Source organism: Rhinolophus ferrumequinum, chromosome 10 (assembly GCF_004115265.2).
Source record: "Rhinolophus ferrumequinum isolate MPI-CBG mRhiFer1 chromosome 10, mRhiFer1_v1.p, whole genome shotgun sequence".
NCBI classification, from domain to species: domain Eukaryota; kingdom Metazoa; phylum Chordata; class Mammalia; order Chiroptera; family Rhinolophidae; genus Rhinolophus; species Rhinolophus ferrumequinum.
The window spans coordinates 31,647,802-31,672,054 of record NC_046293.1 but is presented as its reverse complement, the minus strand read 5'-3'; the positions used below and the strand labels follow the sequence as shown (position 1 = coordinate 31,672,054).

General features: G+C 33.5%; 1 protein-coding gene across 3 annotated transcripts in view; it reads right to left on the bottom strand.

The window, feature by feature from the left end:
• Nucleotides 1-24,253, bottom strand: part of PIK3C2G (phosphatidylinositol-4-phosphate 3-kinase catalytic subunit type 2 gamma) — a 272,726-nt gene that overhangs the window by 13,979 nt on the left and 234,494 nt on the right. For all 3 annotated transcript variants that reach the window (XM_033116158.1, XM_033116160.1, XM_033116161.1), the window contains 2 exons: nucleotides 18,216-18,291; nucleotides 7,172-7,266 (listed from right to left, as the gene is read on the bottom strand). In XM_033116158.1, coding sequence (XP_032972049.1) covers nucleotides 7,172-7,266; nucleotides 18,216-18,291 — 171 coding nt within the window. The remainder of the gene's footprint in view (nucleotides 1-7,171; nucleotides 7,267-18,215; nucleotides 18,292-24,253) is intronic.

The following is a 24,253-nucleotide window of genomic DNA, read 5'->3' as shown; positions in this document are numbered from 1 at the left end:
TGAGACCATTGTACAAATAACAGACAGATTACTTTTTATCAGTTATCACTGAGGAATTGAGAAAAACAGATGATATACTAGAAGATTAGATTTATGATGTTGTTATACTTTATATTAGGGGAAGAAGATTGATTGCAAAAAGCAGAAACTAGTAATTCAGAGGTAAAATATAATAGGTTTACATACCTAACTATTTGCCTTGATCCTGTCCTACAATCCAGTGTTATCACGATTTAAATAAAGATACATATATGATGTATAGGTTTCAGTAACCTGAGTGTTGTGGTCAATATGCTGGATTAGATAATCAGGACTGAGTTATGAGGAGCTGGAATGGTGAACTGTATGAGTATCTAACAAGGTTAAAAACAATAGGCAATGCCAAATTCTTCTTTTGGGTCTGGAAAACTCACTCTGCAAATACAGAACATGAAAAACTTGGCTTAACAATAGCTCTTGGGAAAACTTTTAAGAAGTTCTAAGTGAGTCAATATATCTATGTGCCAGAGATTGCTAGCTACAACATACAGTATGGCTATCTATCTATCTATCTATCTATCTATCTATCTATCTATCTATCTATCTATCAATCAATCATCAATCTACATATCTTCTCTCTATATATCTCTCTGTATCATATGCACAAGAACCTTACTTTAAATGTAAAGATTAAAAAAGGTTAAAAGTAAAAAACTGAAAGAGGTATAGCATACTAACATTAATCAAAGGAAAACTGGTTATATAAATATCTGACAAAGTATATTTAAGAGGAAAAAATACTTCATTCATAGAACACTCCTCCCAACAAAAATTGAAACTACAGGATGAACCAAGATAAAAGTTTCAAAAGCTGAGATAAGGCAGTGAATATAAAGTGGATGGTATATACAGTAAGTGTAATATTAGAGGCCAAAGGACGGAAAGATCACCAGGAGCAGGAGTGACCCAGGAGCTTCAGAGAAGATGAGAAGTTTAAGCTCAGCCTGAAAGTTGAGTTGGATGTAGAAGGTAAATAGCAGATAGGCAGAAGTATGATATAGTCAGCTAGAATGACATGTGTTTGATCAAGAATGAATAAACCTTCTAAAATATAATACAAGTTTTGTGTTGGGAAGGGGAATATAAAAGGCAGGTTATAGCTTGATTGTATAGTACCTTAAACATTAGGCTAAGGAATTTGAAATTTATAGAGACTATTAAAACTTATTATTGATGTGATGAAAATGGTTTTATGCAGGATAAAATAGAGGAAATAGAAAATAAGGAAAGGGATATCATAGAAGTCAATCAAAATAATCCATGGATGAATTAACAGAGAATATAGAATAGGATTATTTATCTATTTTTAATTAAATTTATTGGGGTGACAATGGTTAGTAAAATTACATAGGTTTCAAGTGTACAATTCTATGATACATCATCTATATATAACATTGTGTGCTCACCACCCAGAGTTAGCTCTAAGATAGGATTTCGACAATAATAAAAATAACAGGAAAATGAAATGAGTAATGCAATGTGTCAAAATATAGAAAATAATTATAAAATAATTTAAAAATAATCGATCAGGGGTTAGTGGAGGATGATGCAATGATTTTTTTGAAATAAGTACTTCAGAGTGGGAGCTGGCTTTAGAGGAAAGTAAAGGACTGTAATTTAGAATTGTCGAATTTAAAGAGATACCATGATATCAGAGTGCAAATGCCTGCCAGGCGGTTGGAAATATGTAAATTGAGTTCAAAGAATTATGAAAAGTAGAGATATAAGTTTAGAAGTAATTCATACAATCTTTGAATCCTCAGGACTTAATGAAATTTATAGGAAATTAGTTTGAAGAGTTAAAGCCCCGAAAATTGGAAATTTTTCACATTTAAGGGCTTAAGGGTGAAGCCAACATCTATTAAGTCTCTACATACGTTATCTAGCTTAAATTTGTAAGCACTAAGGAAGGCTTGGAAAGAGTGCTGTCAAAGATGTTTAGAGAATGTACAGACAGTCAAGTTTCATGGAGATCCTGAAAACAGAAAAGTTTAAGAAAAAAGGACTAGTTAAAGATGTTGGTTCTTGGAAAAAGATCAATTGTAATAATCATATCAGTTATCATAGGTTTATAGAACAATTTACAGTTTATTTTATTAAGAAATAAGTGATAATCTTTGAGGGTCAGTGTTTCCCTGGTTAAAAAAAAAACAACACAATGAAACACAATGAAATATCCATATCTGGACTGAGTACGCTTCACTACCCACTGCTTTGCATCCTATTTTGTGAAATGAGAGATCAGTATCCTAATGGGCCAACTCTGGAAGAATAATTTTTTATTCAGGGAATATATTCCAAATACAATTAATGGGATAATTGTTATTAGAAAATTACCCTTTAGCGAGAAATTGACATTTATTTAGATTGAAGTGCATATAGGATGGAACAAGGACAAATTTTGTTCACAAAACTAGATTTTTAAAAATTGAAAAGAATTGGGATAGTCACTTAACCAAGTTAGTTTTAAAAGGAAACAGAACATTTTTATTTTTATATGTCAAAATTCATGTATTGTCATCAATTGAGCTTTATTTTCACAACCTCTTTTGTTATCTTCACCAAATCTAATTGTTGTGTCTGTTCTATTCCAACAGACATCACAATTCACTTGGTGTCAAGGATAGAACTCAAATTGAATGTAGAGTACCATTTACGGTATAAATAACCACGTGGGAAATGCTTTTTAATGTATGGTCCATGGACTGCTTGCATCAGAGAGCTTTCTGGAATGCTCATATTTGGGAGCAGGAGAGAGGAAAACAAGTCTAGAAATGAAGGAGTAGAGGAATTCATGAGACCAGAAAATGTCTGTAAAACACAGATGAAGACATCCCAACTTACACTTACAGAATCAAAGTCATTGGGAGTTGTACCCAGTAATCTGTATTTTAGAAACAAGAACCCCAGGCTACATATACACATTAAAATTGTAAGAAATTAAATATATATATATATATATATATATATATATATATATATATACACACACACATATATATACATATATATATATATATATATGTATATATGATAAAATTTTAATACGTTTCTGTGTATTTATCCTGGAGTTCTTGTTCTTTCACTCTCCTGTTAATTTCATACGGTAACTATTTTCTCCCATTTTTATATTTTGTGAAAGGATTGACAGCACCCAATTTTAGGTGTTTCCTGCTTTCCCTGATATTATTTCTTGCTCCTCATTTGAAATAACTTGTCTTCTGTTACAGTATAAGAGACTCTAATATTGTGAGCATATTCAATATCATAAGAGAGTCTGGCATGCTTAGTGATTACTTTTAGAGGCTTCTGGAATGCTCATATTCTGGAGCAGGTCGAAGAAAAGAGTCTAGAAGTGATACAGACTGGAAGAAATCCATGGAACCGGGAGTGACTTTGCAGACATTGTAATACACAGAGACACATGCATAGAGAGAAACTGCACAAGTCAATGGAAGAGAACATTTTAAAGTGGGTTACATGGGAAGATACTAGAGTGATTTAAAAAAATATTTCAAATCTAAATAACTTTTATATATTTTTTGTTATGTAAACTGAAATATTACTTAAAATATCTTGCCTAAGCTTCTAACTCACTGCATTACTTTGTCAGTTGCTGTTCACTAGAATACATCATATCTTACTGCTTTGAAAGGAAAACGCTTTAGCAATTTGTTTTAGCTTGTGATCTCACAGGAGGAAAGTAATTCTCAGATCAAAGCTTCAAAGATTTAATATAAGATAAACAATTCTTTTCATCAAACTTAATAGTAAATTTAACAAAACTGCAGGCATAATAATTCATTTTAATATTAAAATAAAATCAAACACAACTCTTTAGTCTGATTACTTTGGCATGTGAAAATACTAAAGGCTAAAAAAATAAATAACGATTAGTTAAAACTTGAAATGAGCAGAGAAAATACGTTGAAAATTTATAAATAGATTTTTCTGTCATTTTAAACATAATCTTATCTCTGTCTTCAGAAGCAGAAGAAATAAAATAGTCATTTAAGAGAAGCTATGAAAATGCAAGACCTCAGAACTTTGTTGTGATGATTTTAGGAAGGTCAGAAAGGACCTAGCTCTTAGTTGTTCACATCAGAAGTAATTTGACATTCTTTCATTTAACAAAACATTCAGTGAGCACCTCCTATGTACTTGACCCTGTTTTAGCCACTGGGGTTACAGCAGTGACACAGGGCAGTGGAGAAAATAAAGTAAGAAAAGTTTGGAAGTGGCAACAAAGAGGGATAGTTTTGCAGTTTTACCGATGGAAGTCAGTGAGGACCTCACTGAAAAGGTGACAGTAAAACATGGTCATTCTGGGCATATGAGATTAAGCGATGGAGACTTTGAGTCATGAGCCTGGGGAAGAGCATTCCAGGTAAACTGAGCAGGAGGTACAGTTGTCCTAGGGCAAAAACATGCTTGTCATCTTCAAGGAACAGCTAGGCAGTCACTGAGGATGAAGTGAGTGATTGAAAAAGTCTGTAGTAGGAAGTGAGGTGGGAGACGTCAAGGGGGCCAGATTGGTAGCATCTCACAGATCATTATTTTAATAAGTACTTTGGCTTTCATTGTAAGTGATATGAGACTCCTTCCTAAAAGGATAATGACAAGAGAAGTGACAGGATATGATTTGTTTTCAGAGGAATGTTCTAGCTGCTAGGTTAGGAAGAGATTATAAAGAAATAAGGGCAGACGCAGGGAGATCTGTAAGGAGGCTACGGCAGTAATGGGGTTGAGAGATGATGGTGGCTTGAACCAATAGTGGTAGCAGTGGACATGAAAAATGGTGGGATTCTGGATTTATTTTGACAGCAGAGCTGGCAGAATTTGCTGGGAAAAAAAATGCACGTAGTTTGTCAAAATGACGCTAAGCATTTTAACCTGAACAACTAGAAGGATAAAGGTGCTATTAAATGAGATGATGAAATTTGCAAAAGAAGCAGGTTTAGGGGGGCAATGATCAGAAGTTAGATTTGGTGTATGTTAGGTTTGTGATGTCTATTGAACTTCTATTAGAGTGTTGAGTAATAAGTGGTACATTTGACTCTGGATTTTAGGGTGAGTTCCAGGCTGGAGTTATAAATACAGAAGAGAAAGACATGCAAGTGGTATTTAAAGCTACAAGGCTGACGATAGAAAAGAGAAGAGGTCTAGGAATGAATAGCAGGGCAATGATAAGAGACTGGAGAGAAGAGAGGAACCAGCAGGCAGACTAAATCAGACAGCAGGAAGTATGGCTTCCTCATTGATTTCTTTCGGAGGCTATTGACAGTGTATAGGCTTTAGTGGCCCTAAATGTTTCTTTTCTTTTCTTTCTTTCTTTTCTTTTTCTTTTTTTTTTTTTTTGCTCTTTGTGGGATTAATCTGATCATTTGTGATTTAGTCATAATTTGATCAGTATCTTAAAATCTGTGCTTGCTCACTAATGAAGGGGAGCCTCCCTTCATGTCTGCATCATTTTCGTTTTGAACATCCTTATTGGTAGTGCAACTTCATCTGAATGTAAAATGCATTTTTGAAAACTGTCAGAAGTAATTTGGGGATTCATCTGCTGAATGAAACGGGTGACCAAGTTGGTTAATATTGCTTCTGATCAAATATTAGGCATGACTATCGAGTGACATCACTAAGTTTACTGTGCGGTTTATATGTCAGATCTAAAAGCAATGTCAACAGGCATATTCTAAAATGTTTTTGAGCAATGACCTTACTGGAATAAAAATTCAGTTTCCAAAGGGACTATTTTTAGTTAATAATCATATACATATAAAAGTCCTGTTAACTTGAATAACACCATTCTTAATATTCTATTATTTTATCATATATATTTATATAGATACTTAAAGTGCATGAGTATGGGTATAGCCATTAATAATATCTAATTGAATCTTTATTTCTCAGCCTAAGAATTTCTTAAACAACTGCTATTCTCATCTAAGATGATGATCTTATCAAAAGCAATTGGAAATACTTATTTTTTGAGTAAAAATTCTAGAAAAACAAATTTAATAATATTTGCCTAGCTATTACAAAAAATTCTGATTGCCAACATCACAGATTTATAAACAAGCATCCTTGGATATCTGGCTAATACCAAGTTTGTAATGGATGTATCCCCAGAAACTTATGCCAACTATTTCTTCATTGAACAAATATTTATTATTTTCTAGTATGTTCCAGATACATGTCATGTTGAGAAGAGTTTGCTCCTTTAAATCCTTCCAAGGGAATCCTGAGAGATTTAGATGCATAAAGGAGAAAGCCAAAATAGTGATACTGACTTTCTCCACGTCTGTGTAGTCTCCTGGGGCGTTTCCCCATGTGGAGAACCCATTTTGACTAGACTAGAGGAAGACTGAAGAAGCTGGTAAGGCTTAGAGTTACCCTTTTCTGTTTACTGCACTAATAACTTACCTGTGTCATGGAAAGCTCCCTCTCTCACTTAATGACGTGACCCAATTGCTGTCCTTGTTTCTGACTTGACCCATCCTTCGGGAGGAATGGGGTGTAATACAGAGAGCAGATTTAAGTTTTCTTTAGAGGCTAACTACAGTTGTTCTAGGTTCTGGGGTGCAAAGATGGGGTTCATGTCCTCTAACAATTTATGACCTTTTGAGGAAAAAAATATCTGTGAGCAATTATATCAGAATATGATAACTATTGTGGTGGTATAAACTCAAAGTACAATGGGAATCTGGAGTGAAATCCTAAGAGAGCCTGGCCTCACAGAGAAGGTGCTGGCACCACTCAGAGAGATGAGTCCTCTAGCAAGCTCAGCCTGATCAGATAGATGTAAATTCTTGCAACCAAGCTTTTTTTTTTCTTTAGCCTTTGATACTCTAGTTCTACTTTCTCAAATAGTTTCACTAGATTTCCCCTCACACTTTATTATGAATAAAGTCTGTTTCATTCTAGGACTTTTCCTGTGAAATATTGTATAGCCTTTACTCCAAGGATCGCAATCATACTGAGGTAGAACCTTGTAACTGGTTCATTGTAAGTCACTTACACCTGGTGTCTGGCCCCATTCTCTCACTAATGTTAACATTAATTGCCTAACAGAAGCAAGTGATTTTTAAATGTAGGTTTACATGTTTCTCATTAGATATGACAAACTTACAATGTTTTTCATGTGTTTCACTAGTATGGTCAGCTTCGCATCTTCATATGATATGACTAACTGCACCTTAGGCATCTTGTCAGGAAACTTCTCACCTGATAAAACAATAGAATTTCAGTTAAATGACAGTGGGTCATCACACGCTAAATCAAATGTTTAGAGACTAAAAGAGGACCAGTGGATAGTATGAAAGGAAACGTTGTTCAGATAATGCTGAAAACATAATAATCTTCAGGAAACTGGATTGGTTAAAGAAAGGATTTGTATCTAATCTTCCTGAACCAACTCTTTCTCCTCATATTCCTTTCTCTTCATATTTTGGTTTCAGTTTTCTCCTCAAGGTTCAGTACAATGAGCTTAAAATGTTAGAAAGCATAGAGGTTGAAAGTGTTGGCATTAGAAGTCAAGTGAGTCTGGGTTCAGGTCCCAGCACTATACTTAAGGCTAAGTCATCATGACTACATTAATCAACTTCTGTAAAATGGAGACAAGTTACCTACTTCAGGATAGTTGAGATGATAAACTAATAAAATTAAAATTTTTACAATGTAATATCTCAATAAATGTTTGGAATTACTAGCAGTCTTTCTCCATATATTTGCACTCATCTCTTCCTTTCTCAGTTCCATAGCACATACTTCAGACTCATATGGACCTTTTGCCTGAACTACTAGAACATTCTCTTCCTCTCTCCAGAACCCAAATCTATCTGTACACAATTGCCAGTATACTCTTCCTATAGCAACTTTTATAAAATTACTCTTTTGGTCAAAGTACTGTTTAATAGCTTTTCATTGCTTATGAAAAAAGTGAATTTCTCAGCCTTGTTGCTTCTTATTGAATCCCTCTGTTTTATTCCCCACTATTTTTTATTCCATTCTGTAGTCTGTCTGTTCAGTTCTACAAAGACATTCTATTTCCTTCTATTCCCTTTTGTTTGAAACGATCTCTTCCACCCTATTTGGTCATTGAACTTTTACCTTTCAATATGGCCTAATTAAAATGCGAAGTCCTTTCTGTGGTCACCTCCCTCTGACCTCCCCTAGCACAGCCTCGTCACTGCATATTTATATCATAATTATTACCTCACAAGTCTCAATTGGCTTAGTGGATTACAATCTCTCTCAGGGCTTACATTTTTAAAAATATCTCTACGAGATATAAATCAGTACTTGCTGCATGATGTCACACTAAACATTTATTTAATAACAAAAGCAACCTCGATTTTTCTTTCAAGGTATATTATTCTATTATTAATATGAGGGCTTTCGTTTTTTAATTAAAAATTTCCAGTTTATCGCCCAAGGATTAAGCATAATTGACAGTTTTTCTAATATTTCTGTTGGTAATCTCTGGTTGTATATTCTCTGAAGGAATTAAGAGAGAAGACATTTATTAATAACAAGAATGTGGCAGTGTTTTGTGGTGGGCTCACTGTGGTCCACAGTGAATTTTCTGATAGTCAATCTTTACACTCTAACCCTTGCTAACATTTGAAAATTAAACCTGGTTGGTATGTTTCCTTTCCCAAAGCCTTTTACATGTTTATTAGAATAGTTTACACATTGGAAGTAGGTACTATTAATCAATTTTATTGTTAATGTGAATTATTGACATTGAAGTAATTAAAATTGGCACTATTTCTTACAACTGAAATAGTAATTTCATAAATATAATAGGAACTTTCTTCCTTAAACTATCTTGATTACAATGACAGAGAGACATTGTGAGTTAGAGATACTATGAGATAATTCTGAGTATAGTCTTGAGGTAAATTGAATTTCATAATAAAAATATGTAGTTGCACTTTTGGTATGAGCCTGAAAAAATGCTAATTGCTTTTTGATGCACAATTAAAGTTATTTTTGCATTAAAGAGTGAAAAGATTATTAGATACAATCTCAATGTGTTTTAGCAGAGGAGTTTTAATTCAAACATAAGAAATTCACATAAATATATGGTTGTCTAAATGGTAACCAATTAATGTACTATTACTTGAACTGACTGAAGATGAAATTCCACCCTAAATCTCTCATGCAAAATTTATAATCAGAGTATCCATCAAAACATGCCAGAGTTCAGCATCCAGAGAAAATTCAGGCCAGTAGAAAGTATTAGTAGTCAATGTAATAATAGTAGAGGTACTTAGTATTTCTAGAACTCTTATTGTATGCCAAACATAGAACTAAGAGTTTTATGTACACAATAAACTCACTAAATCCACAGCAAAGTTATGAAATTTGTATTACCTCCATTTTACACATCAGAAAACTGAGGCTTTTGATCCAAGGTCCTACAGACAGTAAAAGGTGCAAGGCTAAATTATTTTCTAAAGCCTATGTTCTCAAACATCATACTGTAAAGGGGCAAACATGGGGGAAATAACCTGAAAGAGTTTAAATGAAAAACCCAGAGAGAGAGAATTTTGAGAATAGCTTCATATGGACACGAAGATACTAGAATATTTCGATGATCTGCTTCAAGGTAGTCTAGGATCCAATCATGCTTAATCTAACCATTTACAGTAACCCAAGAACTGTTAAAATATTAATGATCTTAAGGATGATTGTTCTGAAATGTTCTGTACTACCGTGCTTATTATGCATAATGTATCCATTAATGTTAAAAATAACATTGCAAAATTGAACTTTTTTCAGATAATATGTTCATATTCAAAAATGAACATTTATTTTAAAAGTATACAGTAAAAAGTCTTTCTCCCATTCCTAACATCTATCCACCCAGTTCCCCCACCATTATTTTATTCATTTCCCATATGTCATTCCAGAAGGACACATATCCTTCCAGAATCCCTCCATGTAAGGAAATATGAATAAGTATTTTTATTTTTCCCCACAAAAGAAATTGCATATTTACTATTCTTCTCAAAGATCCTGGAGATGTTTTCTTGTCAGTAATACAAATCTTTATTTTCTTAATTATAGTTTCATATTATTCTGTTATATGGAAATACCATAATTTATTTAACCAGTTCCCCATTGATGGACAGGTGGATTGTTTCCAGTGTTTTCCAGCTGATACAAACCATGATGAAATGAATAGCCTTGTATGTGTGTCATTGTGTACCTGTGTATAAATATCATAGGATAAATTTCCAACAGCAGAATTGCTGGTCAAAGGGTATTAGCGTTTGTAATTTTGATAAATGTTGCAAATTGCTTTCCATGGAGGTTGTACCAATTTGCATTACCACCAGCAGCATATGAGAGTGCCTGTTGATTTGTAACTGAGGTTGTTAATTAAATTTTTGGATTTTTGCCAATCTGATGAATTAAAAATGGTATCAGTGTAATTTTAATTTGCATTTTTCTTGTGAGTGAGGTTGAGGATCCTTTCATTTGGTTAAGAACCACTTGTATTTTCTTTTTTTGTGGGTTATCTTTTCATATTCCTTTTATAATTTTCTATTTGGGAGTCTTTTTCTTACCAATTTCTAGGAGATGATTATATGCTAGATAACCAAACCTTTGTCTGTGATAAATTGCAAGCATTTCACCCATTTTGTCATTTGGGTTTGTATTTTTTTTTTTGGATTTTGCAATGGTGTTTTATATCATGCAGAATTTTTATGGCTTCTGGATTTGTAGTCAGGGCTATAACAGTTCATCCTAAGATTATAAAGTGTTTTTTCCATGTTTTCTTTCTCACGTATATGGTTTCATTATTTGCATTTAAAATCTTTCATGCATTTGGTTATTTATCCTGGCATATTCTATCCCAAAAATGTTTATTGAATTTTTCCCTTACTGGTTTGGCCACATATTAAATTCCTGAATGCATTTGACTCTATTTATGGACATTCTATTATGTTCCATTTATTCATCTATTTATGCACTGACACCACCCTGTTTTAATTATTGAGGCTTTGTAATGTGTTTTTCTATCTGCTGTGTTTCCCTGAAAATAAGACCTAGCCGGACCACCAGAGTTAATGTGTCTTTTGGAGCAAAAATGAATATAAGACCCGGCCTATAATATAATATAACATAATATAAATAATATAATATAATATAATAGTAATATATTATAGTAATATAAAATTATATTATAGTAAAATAAGACCGGGTCTTACATTTTTTTGCTCTGAAAGACTCATTAGAGCTGATGGTCTGGCTAGTTTTTGGGGAAACATGGTGGTAGGGTTAGCCTCACCTTCTTTCTCTGCCTTTGCTAACTTTTCCTGGCTTTTTTTGTTTGCGAACTGTGCAACTATCTAGTTAAAAATAAGTCTGTTCATTTTTTTAAAAATTATATTTCAAAATTAAATTGAAGATGTTTGACAACTTTATGATGTTGACTCCTCCTATCCAAGAGCTAGCTATGTCTTTCCATTTGTTGAAGGCATCCTTCAAATCTCTTAGTGGTGTTGCACCCCTTTCCTGTTAAATTTATTTGTGGGCTTTCTTTTTTTTTTTTTTTGGCTGCTATTATAAATGGGATCTTTCTTCTATTATATATTCTAACTAGTTAATATGTATATACATCAGTTTGGTATTTGATACCTTTATTGAATTCTCATCATTTGTGATTTGTGATAGACATTTAGTTCATTCTTATTTGTCTAGGTATGTGATCATATTACTGGCAGTGTTAATTTTGTCTTCTCCTTGCCAAAGTTTGTTCTTCTGATTTCTTTTTCTATTTCATTTAGTCAGTTCACAAATACTTATTGGCCTATTGTGAACAAGGCACTGTTCTAGGCCCTTGGAACAGATTAGACAAAATTCCTCTTGACATTTGTATAGTAGCAGGGGGAGATATCAAAAATCAAGGACATAATAAATTAGTAAAATTTATAAAATGCTGAATATGATGAATGATAGGAAAAGAACCCAGAACAGGATAAAGACATTGAGGGCTACCAGAATAAGGGACAAGTGCAATTTTAGATAGGATGATTGGGGTACTTCTCATGGAGAAGGTAAATTTTGAGCCAAGACATGAAGGAGGTGAAGCAGTGAGCCCCATGTTGGCTTTTAGCGCCATATAATGTAATATGAAGATCCTGGTCATAGTGTCTTATTTTATACTTTAGTGGAAATGCTTTGCCTCTGTTTCCCTGTCATGCCTGATGTAGGCTTTGGCTAGCCAACATAGATATATTTTCTCATGTTAAGGTATCACCCATTTATTTTTATTTGAATGTTTTATCAAGAAAATTTATTGAAATTTTTCAAATGCCTTTTCATGGTCTATAGAGATGACCATGTGATTTTCTCCTTAAATCTGTTGACAGGATAATGTGAATTATATATACTATGTGTTTTATCCAATACTGAACTGTTCTTGCTTTTCTGGTCATAGTGAATTATATTTCTTTAGTGTGCTGATGGATTATTTTGGCTCCTATTTTATTTAGAGTTTTCTATTGATATTTGGAAATGAGATTAGCCTGTGAATGAATGATTGATTGATTGATTTTTTTCAATCCTTGTAATCCTTGAAACTACTAGATTACATACTTTCTGTACTAATAAAAATAATGTGGAAAAATTTCCTTACTTTTGTCTCTTCTGGAATTGTTTAAATAACAGTGAAATTACCTGCTTTTTAAAGGTTTGGTAGAATTCCTCTGGAAATCATCTGAACTTGGTAATGTTTTAAAAGTAGCCTTTTGAAGCATTTTCCATTTATTCTATCAAAATTGATCTTTTCTGGGGTGAGTAAATTGTGTTTTGTTAGAAAACTATTTCAGATAGATTGACAATTTTTTTTTCAAAGTTGAAAACAGTAGTCTCTTATGTTTCTTCAGTTTCATCTCTTTCTATGGTTACTTCTTGCTTCTTCTTTTATATTTTGTGAATTCACATTTGCCCTCATTCTTTTAATTAGATTTCCTAGTGGGTTCTTTGTTTTGTTTACATGTAATTTCCAGATTTGTTTATTCTATTATTTTCTGTGTTCTACTGATTAATCTCTACTTTTTTTTTTGTATTCCTTTGGTTTGTTTTGTCAGCTCTTATTCCAATTTTCTTCTGAGCATTTATCTTTCTCCCTTGCTTTCTAACATGTGGTATTTCATTATTAATGTTCTTTAAAATTTTTTCAATTTCGGTTTGTTAAGTCTTTTTTCACCCAAGAGTTGTTCAAGAGAGATTGTTTTTTTAAATCTCCAAATTTAAGTATCTTCTAGTTTCTTAAATTTTCCATTAATTTCTCACTTTATTGTCTCATGAATAGAGAATATATCAATACTATTTCTACTTTTTAAAATTTATTGAAATTTGCTTTGTGTATATATAACCTGTTTTCATGAATATTCTATGAGTACATAAAGTGAAGATATATTCTCTATTTTTAGGATACAGAGTCTGATATAAATTAATCAATTTTCTTATTAACTTTACTATTTAGTTATCCTATGTACCTACTTATTTTTTCCACTCAATCTTTGATAAATCAAGAGAAGTTAATTAGAATATCTTACTACTAGTTTGTTTTTATATATTTCTCCTTGTATGTTCTGTAATTTCTGCTTTGTATATGTTTCTGTCATATATGTGATATGTAGTCATAACTGCTCATATCTTTACTGAGAATTATATTCATCATAGTTTAAAGTTTCTTTCCTGTTTAATTCAGTGATCTTTTGCCTAAATTTCACCTTTTCTTTATTAAGATGCTGACCTCTGATTTCCATGTCCTTGCATTTGCCTAGTATAAATATGCCTAATTTTAATTGTCAATCTTTTAAGATCACCTTGTTTTAGGTGTGTTTTCCATAAAGTATACATAAAGTATAGAGTTATGATTTAAATTTTTAGTCCAATTGGAATTTTTTTGCTTAATAGGTGAGTTAAGCCCATTATAATTATTGATATAATAGAGATTTTTTTTGTTCTAATTATTTTGTTATTAAAGGAATATAACATTTTTGCTTCTATGGATTTTAAAGAAAGTCTTTTACTAAGTAATTTGTTTTTATTTTTATGTGTTTCTGATATTTAGGAAAGCTTTTATTTTTGTTCTAGTGGTTATTTTTATTTAATATTCTTAGACTTTTATTTCTTTTGACAATTATCTGTTTCCTAATAGAAGTAAAGATAAAATTAGTGTGCATAATCTTCCTCACTCTACTTTTTACCACCCAATTATAGTCAATGTTGTGATCTTTCTTAGTGTTTCTCTAACACTGTTATTACATATGCTAAGATTTTCTTATTGCTTCATTTGTTAGATTTCAGCAATATCCTTTGACACCTAGAGACAATTAGAGAAAGTCCTCTAACTCTTGTCTTCTTTTCATCTTTTTCTTCCCACATCAGCCACAAGTAAAAGTCTAAAATAACTTTTTAATGAAAAACATGATATTACATGATATAAAATATAGCAAAGTACATAATATTTTAAAGATTTCAACTTAACGTTTCAAAAATAATACAAGTATAGTTATTTCTCGGTAATCCTAGCCCTCCACTTCTTGCCCTATATAATTAAAATTTAAACTGAAGCCCTCGGTAACATATTTCAACCTGTGGATAATTCATCTGGGCTCTTCCAGAGCATGTAGCTAGAACATTAACCAGAGGGACACTACCATGGAGACTGCGTGGCTTCAAGTTCTCTTTTAAATTAACATTTCAAATTAGAGGTAGTGATTCTATTATTTTCTGTGTTCTACTGATTAATCTCTACTTTTTTATGCAGTAATGGTTGAAACCTCCTGTTTGCAATCATTTGTAAACAAGCTCATTAATTCATTCTCTTATCCCTGACAACTGTTGTCTTTGATCATGTTCTACTTCATTACCTATGTTGTTTCTATACCTTGACAAAAATCTTATCTTTTGTGTGTCAGAGTTGTGCGCTAGTGGAGGGTGGATAATTTTTTTTTTTTTTTTTTTTTTTTTTGTGGAGGTATAATTTGGCATGGGGCTGTATTAATCTCAGTGGAATATAGAGGATCATGTCATTAGAGAGTTAAAGGATATACACAATAAAATCCAGCAACTTTTTCATTAGTGCCTTGGTTGAGTGGGGTGTCCATAATATCTAATGTGATAATTTGTAGATTGTTTTTCCAAGTGAAATTTTAGGAGAATTCTAGTAGTTGGGAGGCATTGAGTTCCTTGTGCCCAGGCATTTACACATGAAGTGATGAGTGTGGGAGGAGTCATATGATTTTGGATTTTGGTTTCTTCTCTCTTGTCCTTTTTATAAAAACAACAAGCTACCTTGGTAGAGAATGTCCATATGTCTTCCATTGTTTTTCTTTCTATCATGAATCATTTATTCAGTAATTATTTATGGAGCATCTAGAGTAGGCCAGATGCTGTGCTAAGCTCTGGGGATACAGTGGTGAGCCATACACAATGGATTATGCCTTCGTGGGTTTCTAGTCTACAAAGAAGCACACAAGCCATAATCATTGTTGTAATAAGAGTTCTGAAGGGAAAACATGGCAGGAGTGTAAGGCAAGGACAATTGAGATGAGATCTGAAAGATGCAAAAAATGAGGGAGAAGGTAGAATAGGTGTCATGTGGTCCAGGCAAAGTAAATTGCATCTATGAGATACTGAGGAGCTTGTGTTAGTTGAGAATTGAAAAAAGAAATGAAGCAAAATGGAGAAGGGCCTGATACCAGACTGGAAAGGGAAAGTGGTGGATGCCAAATTTTGCTGGGATGCCATTATGAGGATTTTGGTCTTTATTCTAAGGACAGGACCAGTTACATAATTTTTGAGGCTTAGTGAAATAAAACGCAAAATAAAAATGTGGGGTCCCTTTTACAAAAATTATTAAGAATTTCAAGACTGTGACAGCAGAGGATTAAACCAAGTGCAGTGTAGGACTGTTGTAAGCACCATGCCCTGTGTGACTGCTCAGGTTACAGGCCCCTGAAGTTGGCCCTGCCTAGGGACCATGGGAAGCCAAGGAAAATGTTAAGTAGAGGAGAGAGATGATTGGATGGGCACTTGAAAAAGGTAAATTCTTTTATTGGTCTACCAACGCATCTTCCGTTAGTGTGTAAAGGCAAAGGAACATTACTATCTCCCAGATCCAGGATTACTAATTATTACTAGTATCTTTATAAGTCGTGTGCCTCCATACATAGGTATTCCGAATCTATTCTCTCATTTTATTAGTATGGGTAGTAAAATGGTGAAGTCTGGGATTTTTGCTTAAGGTCATCCTATGTAAACCAATATTTTAATACATTTATCTACTAATCATTTAACAACATAAGCTCAAACTTTCAACTGAGTGATAAGAATAGTGCTTGAACTAAATATTGTGCTTCTAGTTTAGAACTAACTGACCCCATGATAAAAGTTAAGAATTCAGAAGTATGAAAGGAAGTAATTTTAAAAATGTAAGGAAAAACTTCCTGCTAATCATTGTTTCTTGTAATTGTTCGCATATTCTGATTAGATGTGTTCTATTGTTTTAAGATAATAGGCTGTGTTTCATATGCAGCTTATATCTAAAAATATTATCAAATGTTTTATCTATCATAATTACCAAAGAAAATCATGAGTATTGTTATAATGTAGTAAGAAATAAGCAAACCAGAAAAAATTAATTCTCAAACAACCATTTTAGATTTTACAATAATAATACCTTTTTTGTGTGTGTATATATATTTTAAAACATCTTACGCAGAAATACTATAAGCAAAATTAAAACTTTGATAGTGATGTACAGTTTAACTTTTTGAAACAATGTTCTTTGAGGACTTTAATGAGAGAATAGAGGTCAACCTAGTACCTTTTTAAAGTCTGACGTCTCTAGAAATCTGCAACTTTATGTTTTATCTTTTTTAAATTTGGTTAATACAAGTTTATAAATATTGATTGTGAAAAATCTCCCTAGCTAATTGTATTTTTAAAAGAAAGATAATTGTTAGATATTTGTGAACTATGACAATATAAAGAAGATATATTTTAAATTATGGACATGATTATTTTTATGTGCTATAAAATGTAAGAAATCACTTACTAAATATTGTTCATGGTTTGGTTTGGCTATATAAGCAAAGTATCTTAGTGATATCAAATGAGTAAAATGTGGGAGGAACGAGAGAGGTACAATCCTCAGGCATTAATTTAGGATTTGTGAGTACAGAGCAATGTATAGTGGGGAATTAGGGAACTTGATTTAAAGTTGCTTTCAGTCTAAGAGAAGCAAGGCAGACACAAACATAAATATACAATTTAATAAAAAATTACACAATACAACCTGATCTGGTTGTACAGAATTATACACCTAAGAGGTAAGTAACTAGGATGTCAAATACAAGCAGAGATTATAAGCAGATGGGCCTAATCTTAAAGGGAGAGAATCAGAAGGTGGATTGGATAAAATGAAAATGAGGCGTTGCAAACGAAAGAGGACTGAGGTCTAGCAAATAATAGATTTGCAAGTCTTGTGTGAGCTAAAAACCAATATCATTATTGGATGGCCATGGGCAAAGGAATTAAATTACAAATGCTTAAAATTGATAGGACATTTGAAGTGTCTCTGCCAATCTAAAAGAAATGATAGAAAAGTTAATTAGAATTTATGCACATTTGGTGGAGAATAGGATGGATAATTATGCTGGGCTAGTTTGGGATCCTGGTAATAAAAGAAAACTTCATGAGGGAGATAAAGTAATTATTGATCTTTAAAAGATAAGAGTGAAACCACTAGATAATTCATGATCATTATTATTGCCTAATATTTATTTTTTGTTGCTTCCTAAGATGCTGAGTAAACTGCAAGATTTACCTACATGGGAAAACAGGAACTCCATCTCTCACATACAATTCCATCTCAATGCACAAGTAGTTGAAAAGAGTTAGTGTAATATTACATAGTTGTCATAATTGGACAAACACATCTGAGTTTTATTTAACTTGAAAAACTTATTCTAAGGGGTTAAAAAGCTTTGGAAATGGTTAGAAAAGACTTTTAAAGCCTTACTCTTAAAAAGTTATTTTAATTTGAAAATTGAAAAAAGATTATAGTTGTGATATTTTTTGCACAATTATATTGAAATCCAATAATTGTGCATAGTAATAATGATGATAAAATTACTTGCCTACGTCCAAAGGTGATGATTCTTCAATTGTTTGTTGCACAGGCTCAGAGAGGAAGAAACTAAGTGTGCAATCACTCTGAAAAACAACACAACATATAATACTTCTTAATATCCTATATTTTATCATTCCTTTTCACTGGTATATGAAAACACTGACCCAAAATATATAATTATTTGTTAACAGATACCTGTTATAGAGTCCATAAAGAGAAAAAAATATTAGTATATTTATTAAGTCAATGCTATAATTTTACCATAAGTTAAACTAAACTTTAAGAGTTCAGATGTCTGATTACATTTCTTCAAGAAGCTGTGATGTGCTCTGTTCTTGGAGATTACCATAATGTTTATATTCTTGAATTTTACAATTATGCATGAATCTCATTCCTTACTTTTATAGAAAATGGACAAAGCTTTGGGAGAAAAATCAATCTCAGTAGGACATAGGTGTTCACTTAGTGATTAACCAGTACTCTTCAAGGTTCAATTCTAGGCATGCTCACTGAGTACTGACCACACCCCCGGCTTTGAGGAATGTTAGGGGATATGTAGAGACAGAAAGATGCATAAGGTGACCCCCTTCCTCAGAACACAATCTAGTGGAGGAAACAGATTGTATAAAATGTTTATAATAGAAATTCTAGTTATATATATATTTTAGTGCAGAGAAATGAGTATGTTTCTCTATTAAATTGGAATGATCACAAACAAATTGACATTTAATTTGGGCTCCAAGTGAATGGGCTAGCTAGTGAATCTGAGAATAGCTTTTCCTTAGTGACACTGGCACATTTTGTTTTAAGCCATTATACCTGTATAACCAAAGCAGCTCTCTCCATGAGAGCCTATACTATTATCTGCAGGACGTCACTAAATGATTATTTCCATTGACTACCTTAGGCTGATGTCAAATCTGCCTGACATTCTCCCTAGCCAGCCTTCTCTCTCATTCTGTGCAATGGCTCTTTCAAATGTCCCCCAGGAAACATAAACTTGCAAATCTGGCTCCTTCTCTGTTAATGATTTTGTCTCCACTTTGGAGAAAATAAAAGGCAGATGGAAACTTCTAAATTTCCTGCTGCAAAATCTATAGATTCACAAAGCCAACTTTTATCTTTCGTTCCTTTTTGTAATGAAAGAAGTATTTCTCTTCCAACCTGTTATAAGTTGAATTGTATTCACCCCAAATTCATATATGGAAGTCCTAACCCATAGCACCTCAAAATGTGGCCTTTTTTGAAAATAGGGTACTTGCAAATGTAATTAGTTAATTTAGGATGAGGTCATACTGGTGGAGGTGTGCCCCTAATCCAATATTACCAATGTCCATCTAAAAAGGGGAAATTTGAACAGTTACTCATAGAGGGAAGATGTATGAACAGATATAGGGAGAAGACAGCCGTCTACAAGCCAAGGAGAGAGGCCTGGAACAGATTGTTCTCTCACAGCTGTCAGAAGGAATCAACAGTGGAGACACCTTGATTTCAGATTTCCAGTTTCCAGAACTGTGAGACAATATATTTCTGTTGTTTAAGGCATCCCGTTTGTGGTACGCTGTTACGGTGGCCTTAGCAATCCAATGCTGAACCTTCGTCTATGACCTGGATACTATTTCTTCCTCCTCAGGAACCTTGTAGAATATTCCAATCATACTTTAATTAATGTTCATCTTCCTTTCTTTCTTATCAGCATAAAGTATGGTCAACCCTCTCCACTTTAACAACTAGCAAACAGATGAATCAAATCAAACAAAATATATTCACAAATAAATAATTTCTTGTCAGTAATGCAGCTTTCAAATCTAGAGTTATTTTTCTCTTCAATGCAAACAAACTCGGAAGAGTTGTTAGCACTCATATTGGTTCTATTTCTTCAACTATTACTCACTTTACGATCTACCATACTCAGGTTTTGCCACTAATTGTCCTCTGAAAATGCCTTTAAGAATCATTTCGAACAAACTTTCTCTTTTTCCCAAATCCAATGGGGATTTTCTTGGCTTATATACATACTTCATTTTTAGCGAAATACTCTTCATTTGGTTATTTTGCTATGTCCTCTCCGTTTTTCTTCCATTAGACCTGCCACCTCTTCTTAGACTTCTTTTCAGGATCCTTTCTTTTTGCTTATACTTTAAGTTTTTGTGTCTCTCACTTCTAGGCGCATCTCAGTACTCCAGCAAATTCTTTCTGGGTGATGTTATGCTTCTTGGTGGCTTCTGTATGATGTACACATTTAAACTATCCCAGATCTATCTCCTGAGCCTTAGCCTTCTATATCAAAATGCCTGTTTATTGTCTCCCTTGACTGTTCTAAAGACAAACGAAACCCTAAAGGGCACTACTCTTTCCCCTCAATTTGCTACTTCTCCTGTATCCAGGCTCAAAATAACGTGTACGTTTTTGGACTCTCCTTTCTCCCTTACCTCACACATAAAATTAATTGCTAAGTCCTATGGATTTCACCTCATAAATATGTCACCAATCCATTTCTTCATTCCAGGTATACTGCCATCTTCTTAGTTCTAGCATCATCACTTCTCATTTAAGTTCCAGCAGGGGTTCCCAGCTCTTATCCTACAACCCTATAGTCCATTCTATTCTCTACACAATTGCCAAATTAATCTTTCAAAATAAAAATCTATTAACTGCTTAAAACATGGCTCCCCAATGCTCTTAAGAAAAACAGCAACTGCTTAACAAAGCTTAATTGGGATCTTGTTCATTTCCCTATCTTCACCTATCTCCATTTCTCTTTTAGTACTTTATGCTGAACTATGCTAAATTATATTTATTTCCTCAAGTGTGTCATGCTGTCTTACCTCCTTGTCTTCCTACATACTTCTTTCTCCATCCTTTCTACACCTATCCCCCCATTTGCCCAAGGTTTATCACAGGATTTCTTTCCTATTCTTGTTAACCTAGTCTTTGAGATACCAAGAGCAGCGATTATCATTTATTCACTCATGCCTAATACAGTATTTCTTCTTAATAAATATTTGTTAACAGAAACAGATCTGTCATCAGATATGGAATACATTGGATTTCTAATGCAAATATTCTTATTGATGTAGCAGTTTTATGCATCATTGTAAACTAGTTAATTATCAGTTTTGATCTCTATGTATTCTCTTATGACCTTGTTTAATAAGAATGTGTCCTCAAGAAATGTGTCTATATTCAGGAGCTGACCAAATCAAGGTTTTTAATTGATTTTTTTTATTATTATTTTTTTATTTTGAAAGCTTAAACTTCAGTCTGTGCAGAATTTGGTGAAGGAAACTTGAACTTCTTTGGCCTTTTTACAACTCGTCAATTATTCTTCTCTAGTGACATTTTGACCCCACCACCCAGTGGTTATTAAACTTCAGTAGTAGGCAGAATATCTTCCCAATTAGTGTCTAAAATGTCACCAATAGCTAATTATTCACTGTTTTTACACTGTCATTTCCTTAATTTTGGGTGAGGGTGACATACTAAATACTAATTCCTTAATGTAGCAATATTGTTTTCATTCTCAAGGACAAATATGACCTAGTGTCAATGTAGAGAGAAATTAAAAAAAAAAATGAAGAAGGTAGAAAAAGTAATATTGGGTCTCAAAATAATCGATTTAAATGTTTTCTCAGATTGGGCTTTACTTATGTGCATGCATCCTGCAGCTTTTTAGCACATTGCCCCACTGGGTACTTTGGAGAATTACAGAAATGCTAGTCCTACAATTGCTCTCACTAATTACATGGGCTAGTGTTTTTAGCTGGGTTTGTATTGACCCCTAAGCAGTGTGGCTACATTTAATTGTGTAGGTTATATATTGAGCAATGCTGAGGGTGCCATTTTTACATTGTCTTTAAGTATAATTCTACTTAGCATGGCTCCCCATGTGTAGGGCTGGCAGCTATAGCAAATAAAAACAGAGGGTGTTCATGCAGCATTTGCAACATAATTATACAAAAAATTATTTGTTTATCTCAATTTCAAATTTAATTAGGCAGCTTGTATTTTATCTAGCTGCCCCATACTAGGTGTTTAGAAACTGTGTGGGTATGCTTTTGGTTGTCTCAGTGACTGAAGGGTACAGTTGGCAATTCATGGGCAAGGCCATTTATCCTACATGTCTTGAAATACCTAGAAGATTCTTACATTATGAAGCATGTTGCTTTTCTGCTTAATTCTTCAAATGGTCATTGTTTCCCGGGGGGTGGGGGGACATCTGAATGTGACTACTTTATTACTTTATTCTAGAACTGAGAATACTGAACACCAGCTAGCATAAGTGGTTGACTAATTAAAATTAGTACAAAAAAAAACCCAACCCTGATAGGGTGTATCCGTAAGCCCAAGCCCATCTGTGATACCCCTGCCAATGGCTTACAGACGTGCAGAGGGAATATGGAAACAGGTGGGAGATGTGGCTATAGAGAGCTTATAGGAGTCCTAGAGGATGCCAGTCTTCTGCATAAACGTAAAGCTCCTGTGACCTACTGATCAATTTCAAACAGAAAAGCATCATGATCAGATTTTTTTTTTGAAAGATGACAGTGCAGCATTGTGGAGGAAAGAAAAAAAACCAGCAGCTATTCTTGGAGCGTATCATCAGCAAAATTCCTCATATGCTCAACATAATGTATTCTCTGAACATTCCATTCTGCTTTCTTTTTAAGTCTATGAAATGGTACTTGTGCTCTCTCTCATTCTCTTTGTAACCCTCATCCTGGTGGTGGGGTAGGTATCTTCCTTGTATCTCCTTGTACTTCTTTCATTCTTTCTTCCTTTATAAAAATGTCTGCATTGAATATCATGTCTACCGACTATACCACCCTTTCTGCTTTGTTGTTGCACTTGTCTATTGATTTCTAATCTAGGTCATTGGCATTCATTTCTTGAACACTTTTAACTCTGGAATATTGTATTTTCTCTACTGGTATTCATCATAACTCACAGTTATTGTAATATTCACACAAATCATCCTTTCTTATGGAAGATTCTTTGTTTTCAAACTCCTCTCGTACAATGATCTTCTCCATCCTACTCAGCCACTCACTCCTGTCTCCTTGATTTTGTCTTGACCAGTGACTGAAGTCTTTCCATTATCTTGATTTCTAACCTTCCAGTCTACAACTACCATCTCCCTTCATTCTAGCTCATACCCTCTAGTTACAAAACTCAAACAATCTGTTGACTCTAAGACCTTTTCACTGGCCCTAACCCCTTTCATATTCTCATGTCCCTCCTCAGCCAGTTTGGTTCCCATGGTTGATATTAGGTTGATGCAAAACTAACTGTGGTTTAAAAGGTTAAAAATCATTGCAAAAACTGCAATTACTTTGGCACCAACCTAATACTTACAATAACTCCCTTTCATACTCCTTTCAACTCCTTTGGCCCTCTCTCCCTTATTTTATTATTCACTTGGCAAAATACCCAACTCTGGTTACTCTCTGCCAATTCTGCAACTGTAACAAGCCTGCTGAATATTGCTGGAGAAAAAGTACTCAACCACACTTACTGGTCTTACTGTTACCTTATGACCACTATTTTCAAGTTGGTGTTCAGGATCTTCTGGCAATTCTACACGTATCACTAGTTCATTTATTCTTCTATTCACCTACAAGACTATGTAATAATACCTTATCCTCACTCCTCAAAATGCCAACACACTTTCCATCTCTTTCAATCTGCTCAAGGCTGGTTTTTTTTGTTGATAGAAAAGAAAAAAGAAAGAAACAAACAGAAGAATTTCTATAAGCTTTCACCAACACATCTATCATCTTATCTCACCTCTGCCCTTTCTTTACATGGGTGGACTGCATGCTATAATTTGAGACTGCTTTGGGCACTAGATCCCATGACCTCTTCTTTACTCAGGGTCACCATTTTGGTTTCTTCCTAAGTTCTAATTTTCCCTTGCATCTTCAAGTTTTGCTTCTTCAAAGGATCTTCCTACCAGCATACAGATATGCTATAATCTACGTATTTCAATAAACAAAATCCTTGACCTACATTGTCCTACACAATAATTTTTCCTGTTCATCCTTA